Source organism: Megalops cyprinoides, chromosome 18, assembly GCF_013368585.1.
Source record: "Megalops cyprinoides isolate fMegCyp1 chromosome 18, fMegCyp1.pri, whole genome shotgun sequence".
Classification (NCBI taxonomy): Eukaryota; Metazoa; Chordata; class Actinopteri; order Elopiformes; family Megalopidae; genus Megalops; species Megalops cyprinoides.
Genome location: NC_050600.1, coordinates 9898036 through 9905964, shown reverse-complemented (window position 1 = coordinate 9905964; position 7929 = coordinate 9898036). Strand labels below are relative to the sequence as shown.

The 7929-nt window shown below is 40.5% G+C and overlaps 1 protein-coding gene across 1 annotated transcript; it reads right to left on the bottom strand.

Annotated features, from left to right (window-relative positions):
• Positions 1-553: 553 nt before the first annotated feature.
• On the bottom strand, positions 554-7571 carry lgi2a (leucine-rich repeat LGI family, member 2a). Its single transcript, XM_036551265.1, has 8 exons — positions 7301-7571; positions 6853-6924; positions 5232-5303; positions 4584-4655; positions 4394-4465; positions 2855-3024; positions 2139-2303; positions 554-1560 (listed from the first exon to the last, which is right to left on the bottom strand). The coding sequence occupies exons 1-8, from the start codon at positions 7477-7479 to the stop codon at positions 743-745; spliced, it is 1620 nt and encodes a 539-aa protein (XP_036407158.1). The 5' UTR covers positions 7480-7571; the 3' UTR covers positions 554-742.
• Positions 7572-7929: the final 358 nt, after the last annotated feature.

Here is a 7929-nt window from a genome sequence, read left to right as displayed (position 1 = left end):
ACAGAAAACACACAATTTGCTCAAATATTCTAGTCAAGTTTAAGTTCAAGGTTAAAGGAAACCTGGCTCTTCAGACAAGACTTACTTACTGAACAGGCTGTTTGACATAGAAAGACTCCAAGAATGATCGTTGGGACACACCAGTAATGCAGCAAAAGGACATTTAACATTGAATAGAGAATAGGGCAGACAATGAAAACTACAATGTGTCTTCACCATTTGAGGGGAAAAAGGTGAAGTGCTGTGATCCATTTGTGGGGTCTAGTTTGGGAAGATTTGTGCTTATTAAGTTATGTCTCTATTTAAAGTGAAGCTCTTACCTCTCCAGACGGAGCATTAATGATGCCATTTGTGACCAAGAACACTGACAGTGGATATCACAGAGCATAAAACACACAGCCTTAAACACACAGATAAGGCAATTTATGTCACCATCGGAAATTTGGCAGCTAAAGTCATACAGATATAGGAAAGAAACTATTTTCCTTTGAATATCTATATTCTTTTTCTACAACACAATTGAAGTAGTTGCTGTTTATCATGACCTGTGCATATCAAATAGTTAAAAGAGTGCCGCAAGGGTTACATTATTTCAGTTAAAACTTTTATACAAATGCAGGAACCACAGAATATGAATTCATACCTGATAATAACAAATGAAGCCTCTCTCTAAATATTTCAAACCTCCACTTGACCATGGAAGAGGCTGGGGCCAGGGCAAGCTCTAAGCCCTGGCCTACATTCACAAGCTCAGATCAATGATGATGTGCTCAAAGATTTGTGTGTTGCCTTTGAAGCTGGAGGAGAAGATGAAATCCCTGCGGTCTGTGGACACCACGGTGAAGGACCGGGGAGCTTGGATGTAGACCTCCTTGAACTTGTTGAAGAGTTTCTTCTCCTCATCCCACAAGTAGATCTGTGAGAAGGTGTAGTCGCTGCCCAGGGCCAGGTAGTGTCTGTCCTTGAAAGAGAATGGCTGCATGATCATGGAACCCCTCGAGGGAAGGGCCTGCACCTCAGAGATCTGCTTGTTAGTCCACTTAAGGACCTTGGAGTCGCCGATGTAGCGGGTCATGGAAAGGTAGAGCTCCTCTTTGATCCTGAAGGCTTTGACGGCCACCACATCCTCCATGTTGGGGATCTCGCCCTGCCACACAAATTTCTGAGTGCTCTTATCCCACTGGTAGATGACCGGGACCTGCGAGCGGCTGGCTAGTATGAGGTGGGCCTTCCCATCCAAATTGATAAACTCTGCATCCGTGTCCCGGAACCACTCGTGAAGGGACTGGAAGGAGTAGAAACCCTTGTCATTCCACTTGTAAAGAGTGGACAGGCCTGCCTTAGAGCTATCGGCGATCACAAAGAACCAGCCACTGCCGATCTGGAATGCTTCGATATCGTTGGGCTTGGAGATCTTGGACACCTCAATGTCCTGAAACTTGGTGAACTTGCTCTGGTCTTCATCAAACTTGTAGATGTGTGAGCCTCCAAAAAGCTGAGCCACAATGACAAACACCTGATTGTCAATGATGACAGACTTGCACCCAACGATTGACTGTCCTGGGTTTCAAGAAATACAAAAGTTAGTTTCTTTTTTTTTTTACGCTTTTCCCCTTTTTAATTCTATTTGTACACTGGATCTGTCTCAATGTGACACTCTATGCACTCGTGCAGCAGAGCCAGGGAGCAGCAAATGCAATCCTCTGCGGCACTCGCACACCAACAAGGACTGTTCTTCACACTACAAACCCCACAGTGCACCAGGAGAATAAAAAAACACAAAAAACAGATGATTTCCATATCTCTCTGATGTCATCTGAGTAACTCACAGGCATCTGACAAGTCGCAGGCTGCCCAAACTGAAGCAAAGACGGAACAGTGGCTGACGAACCCCACCAGCACTATGAGGCGAACTGAGTTCCGCAAAAACTAACAGAGTTTACAAATGATGCCTCAAAAGGGGTAGAACTTCAGATGTATGCTCTTCAGGCGATCTGTTTTGCATTCATATTCATGTTAGGCTAGAACTTTAATTTCACACAATCTGCACTACACTGTCTCTGTAGGATTACATGAAGCATGAACCTTGTGGAATATCTAAGTGTCTGAAATGCAACAATTAGATACAAAGTACCTACCAGTGATGTTGTCATAGCTCCTGAAGTTCATCTCGATGTGGTCCCACTCCATGACCATGCAGCTCTCTGTGCTGGGGGAAGCGATGGCCACATAGACATCGTTCTTATAGGAGAAGGTGTCCACGGACAGAGACTCTGAGGCCACTGACTGATGGAGGACAAAGTCTGAACATAGGACAGATGATGAGTATGTAATTTCTTGTGTAAAATTTGCTTAAAAAATGGAAAACACTGGAAAACAGTAGTTCATGTTTGTGTTAGATAACAGGCATAAACTATACACCAATGAGAGCTCAGTGAAAATAATAACTACTACCAAAATTAAGTCTCTAGTCATGACATGACCTGTGAGTTATGTGAGCAGGATGAGTCTTTTGTTAGACACAATTACTGTGAAGTCCTAAGGTTTGGTTCTGTACACAGGCTACCATGACAGCCTAAAGTTTTTTTTTTTTCTATTAACAGCTATCATGAAGTCCTAAGGTTTGGTTCTGTATGTGTTTTCTCAGTCCAATCAGATGTCTTCTCATTGTTGATCTTCTTAGCAAGGACAGACTCATTGTGGTTTGACTTAGCTGCATGCGGTCTGATCGTGTGATCACAGCATCAGTAAAAGCAATGTTGCTGACCGCAGTGTTGCTCGGCATGGTGCTGGCATCAGCCCGCCAGCACAGGTGCACGCTGTCCGTGCTGAGACGGTGCTGACGGGAAGTCACCTGTGGAGATGCACTCGTTGTGCAAGCTGCCGAGGTCGTTGAGCCGCTTGCCCTTCATCTCATCTGGGCCTGCGCAGAACACGTCCGACACTGTGGAGTTGGTGCTTTTCAGCCAGGTCATCAGCCACTTGGCCCGGCAGTCACACTCCAGTATGTTGCCTCTCAAGTCCCTGTAGGAGGACAAAGTCATCAAAAAAAAAAAGAAAATAAATTTCATCTCTAGAATACATCTTATAATGGAGGCAGGAATAAAACAATGACACTTAATTCAAATATATTACACTTTACAATAATACAATACAATACAACAGAGTATCCAGCACAGCTCGACCTGTAATAAGCATTGCCATACACTATCTATGGAAGGCTTTTTTCACTCATCCAGGAAAATGTGTTCACTCATCAATGAAACATGTTTCCTATCAACGTCCAGATATCAGATCGATGATAATGCTACTCAGTGCTCCAATGTATCGCTGCTAATTTATAGCAAAATTTAATACAAGAAAAGAATAAATGGCAATAATATTGTGGTGTTGCCAGGAAAATGGTGTCTTTACTACGTTAAAATGAAACCCACTTTAGCACGTTCTTCCTCCTCCCTGCCTCTTCCATTATTGCCTCTCTAGTTTAAGATTCACCCAATCTTAAAATCTTCTCTATTGATCTCTTATCCATTATGGTGCTGCAAATATGACATCAGATTAAAAATATCTAATTGATATAAATAACAATAAGTGCCCTTTAAAAGTCTACTTTTCAAAAAAAAAGTTAAAATATAGAACATCCTGTCTTGTACTGTAATGCACTTGTATGTGGTGTCTACAGAAAGTGGTACATCTTTCTTCTGTCGCATGATATAATAGCCTCATTTCACATACTCTGAAGTCATTAATGGCTGTTTGCGTTTAATCAGACAAGGGAAAAATCATACAATCAGATATCAGACCTGGGTGTGAATACTTTGAAGTAAAAGGCCAAATAATTTCACCTTTTCAAATTGTCAAAAAATTGAGAATATAAAATTCAGCACCCTTCCCTTCCTCAATTACTAAATTAATAATAAAAAAATGAATAAATGAGCAGTAGCAATCAAAAAAGGGATAACAGACATCTGAATCCAAATTCAAAAGAATGTTCTGCTTCCATGTTATAATTAATGATCACACTATGCATAGTTTTCTGTCAGCGATCTGGCAGTTGTCACACTAGCTCACATAAAACAGGAACACATCTAAAAATACACTGCTAAACACATGCAAACAGCCAATTTTAGAACAATGAGCATGACATGTAATGCGTATATCTAAAAGCAGCGTAGATCTGCTTTTAGTTCAGAGTGAACAAACACTAAATTGCTTCAAGTAGTTGTTTTACGTTACATTTAAATTCAAATGCATTTGACCCCACACAACATCGATGCTTCAGTAGTGATTTGATTATTCAGCATACTATGAAGCATGCTAAATTATAATAATAATAAAAAAAATAGTTTACTACATATTGCAAACACAATTGCAGGCTGAATTGCCAACTTACAGCTCTATCAGAGAGTCCAGATCAATGAAGAGATCCCTTGGCAAAGCCTTAATGTTGTTGTTTGCCAAAGACCTACAAGAGCAGTCAGTTGACAGGAAAAACAGAAAGTCAGCAGAGTGGATCTCCTCCACGTCCAGGAGGTGACAGCATAGCAAAGATTACAATGATGATTACTATAATCATGACTCACAGATGGGTCAAGTCTCGGAGCCCTCTGAAAGCATATCTGGACGTTGTCTCTATCTTGTTACTCTCTATGAATCTGTCGAGTCAAAATGGTGTAAAATAGTTAAATACAGGAGAGACGTATAAGCAGGGGATCTAAAAATAAATTTGGGGAGTAGCTTAATCTGAACACAACAACAACAACACAGGAGTGAAAAAATCACAGGCAAGCAGTAGCAATTGAGTCCGTATACGCCTTACTTTGAGTAAAATGCATTTTGAAAATAGCTATGTTCTTAAACAGCACTCTGGTAACCTAGAAAGCAAGCCTGCCCTTGCATGCACCTTCTATAGAGTCTGATGTTCATTATAGTATCTGGAGCTAAAAATAGTGTTACTGAAGCAGGCTGAAAAGCTTTTTCTAACTCCAAGCTGTAATTTCACGCAGGCACTTCCCTTACCCCCCGTGTCCTTAATGTTCCAACACAACAAACATAACGTCAGGTCCCTGTGAGAAATGGAATCCATTTTTGACTGTGTTTGTGGCTGGGTCCTAATGAATATGGGCATGCTGAGTGTTCATGCAATTGTCCTTGTGCTTCATGATATCGGTTCTCAGAGATTCTGCTTCATCACTGCAGAGTCAGTAGTCATACTGAAACCAGACACTTACAGATATTCAAGGTGTGGAAGCCCAGAGAACGCATCATCCCTTATGGTTGTAAGTGAATTTGAATTGAGAAGCCTATGAAAAAGGAAAAAAAAACAGTTAAATTGCATTACAAGATAGGTGAATTTGTATGCACTATGTACGGCCAGAGTTAGTAATATAAAGCAACATGAATTCTAACAAAGCACTCAGAACCTGGGATTCTGCAGGCTATTTTCAGGAAAACAATAAGACTGACACACATTACATTAATTCCACTGTAAGTGAACCACCTTTCTATTTACACGATGTTGAGGAAAATTGATTTGATGGAAACAGGCCAGTCAGTGCCCCTGAATATTTGCATTATGGCTTCATGGCTATGTATATATAATGAAAAATGCATATTCTGCAGTATATTCCCTGTGATACTTCATTCAAAATACATGGTTTTATACGCTTGACTTTTTTTATAATAGCTGAGAGAGCTACAGCAGATGGAATATTTTCCTTTCTTGTAACCGGTATTCCTTCTTGTCCCGGCAGTATATTTATATATTTATTTATTGAATGTTTTTGGTGTCCCTTCATTGTGGTGAGACCACACAGGGAATGGGAACAGTGGTATTATGTTCTGTAGGACAGCGAGAGTCTGTTCGCTTCACCAGCGGCTCACAGTGAATCTGGGAGCCATGGTGTCGGTGCAAGGCACGCAGCTGGTTGTGATCACTTGGCAGCTCTGCGTTGGCAGAATCCAGCTGTTCTAATCTCCATATTCTTAGCCTCGGCGGCACGGACACCGATGGAGGTCATACATTTATTTGCCCCATGAATCTTTTTTTTGTTGGTATGGATACTCCATAAATGGGCAGATCAATGCATTGTTGAAAGAAGCTGGTATTGCAGGGATTGAATGGTGAGTAACCTTATCTGAAGCCCCTGGTAATGCATGTGTCTCAGATGTTTTATGTCACTCACAGCCAGCATCCCCCGGCGCCTGTAATGCATGACAGCACCTCAACGATGACTCACCAAGTACCAGTCATTCAACTCAGGATGGCTGTGACAGACAGTTCTATAGAACCAATGTTCTGTTTTTGCTAAGAATTTAAGTGTTTGAGTTAGTTGTCAATGGTGTGTGCTAGATGACACTCGTGACAATGGCATCTTAGTTTAAATAAAAAAGACCCAACTTGTGGTGCCTGATTTTATTTTGGAATAGGATGATGCTTTATCAGTTGTGACTCCCTGGATTGCAGTGCTACACCTGAAAAGCTACACTTTTCAAGTGTGACACTCAATCAAAACCTGTTAGGCATAGGTTAAGGTTCAGGGTTTAGGTATTCATCATTTTATAGACAGTACATGTCCACTTATTTTATCTGTGCACTTCTAATACGTTATATCAAAGTCCAGTGCATTACTGTTATTTAGGTCAAATGCATTATTGGAGTCCTGGATTAATATCATTGCTGGTAATGCACCTTGTGAGTTAGACAAATCTTTCCACCTCAACTGAAGTTCACTTTAAGTTCTAACGCTAAAAACTCTCAATGACCATTAATTACTTTACGCAAAATTCGCAACATCTTATATAAATTTCATATGATTTCTGTAATAGAGGTCACGTGTAATGATGACTTACAGTAATTGTAAAGAAGGCATATGTGAAAACATAGCCTCCTTTATTTCGGAAAACGTCCCATTTACAATGCTCCTGGAAAAAAGGAATACATAAGAAAACAATCACGCTGCAGTTATGACCTTATTAGCACAAACAGTAAGAATAAGTCTGCATCTTCTTCACAGGTAATGTCATTATCGAAGAACATAATGAAATGATCATCTACACAATGTGCCGGAAATTCTGCGCATAAGTACTAGCAACACGCAATTTCATTCATTTACCAGTACACTCAGGTAAATGATTTTAAAACACACTGCAAAATATAAGCATATTGTAAAATAATTTACCGATACAAACAAGGCAGTTTTGCGCAAGGCAATAAATATACTGTACACACACGTTAAATAGACTTAACACACGTACTAAAAAGGAAAAACAAAAAGCCAAACAATCTCTGAATACTTACAACGAATTGATGTCATTTGGGATAATCCGCGGGACATACGAAGACCCGACACAAATGATAGACTCCTTGGAACAAGTGCACGTAGAAGGGCATCTGAAAACCTTTCTCAAATTAACCGGTGGAGCCAGATATAAAAACACCAACGATAATATCGAAAAACGCATAACGACAGACAACATCTCGATTGCCAGGCTCGCATGTGTGAAATGAGAAGAGAACGCCTAAGTAACCCGCCGCTCTTACACCCTGCACCATGAAATGCTGCACTGAATTCCTGACATCAGCATTTCAGCTGCAGCCCTCCTCGGCGAATTCATTATTTATTACGCGTGCTACACCGATGATTGTTGTCTTAACGGCTCCCATTTCAGCATTCCGAAATGAGCCCAAATTTCTTACCATTGAACAAAGTGGTGACTATGGAGAAAAAGGCAGTTCTACAACGACCTTGTGAAATTAATAAAGAGGGACCCTGTCCAAACGCCATTTAGTGAAACCTATTCGAACTTTACTGATCAAAACTGTTCAGTTATATTCCGAGTTAATTAGGAAAACAGGTTTATGATATCAAAATAAATTATGTCGAATGTTCCAATTCCTGTGATTTAATTGTGCAAGCCATTGTGATG

Coding starts and splice junctions, on each gene's coding strand:
- lgi2a (XM_036551265.1), bottom strand. CDS start 7,479: ATGTTGTCTGTCGTTATGCGTTTTTCGATATTATCGTTGGTGTTTTTA. Junction 4,466..4,583: donor CTCCGAGACTTGACCCATCT/GTGAGTCATGAT, acceptor CTGCTCTTGTAG/GTCTTTGGCAAACAACAACA. Junction 3,025..4,393: donor CTGGACTCTCTGATAGAGCT/GTAAGTTGGCAA, acceptor GTCCTCCTACAG/GGACTTGAGAGGCAACATAC.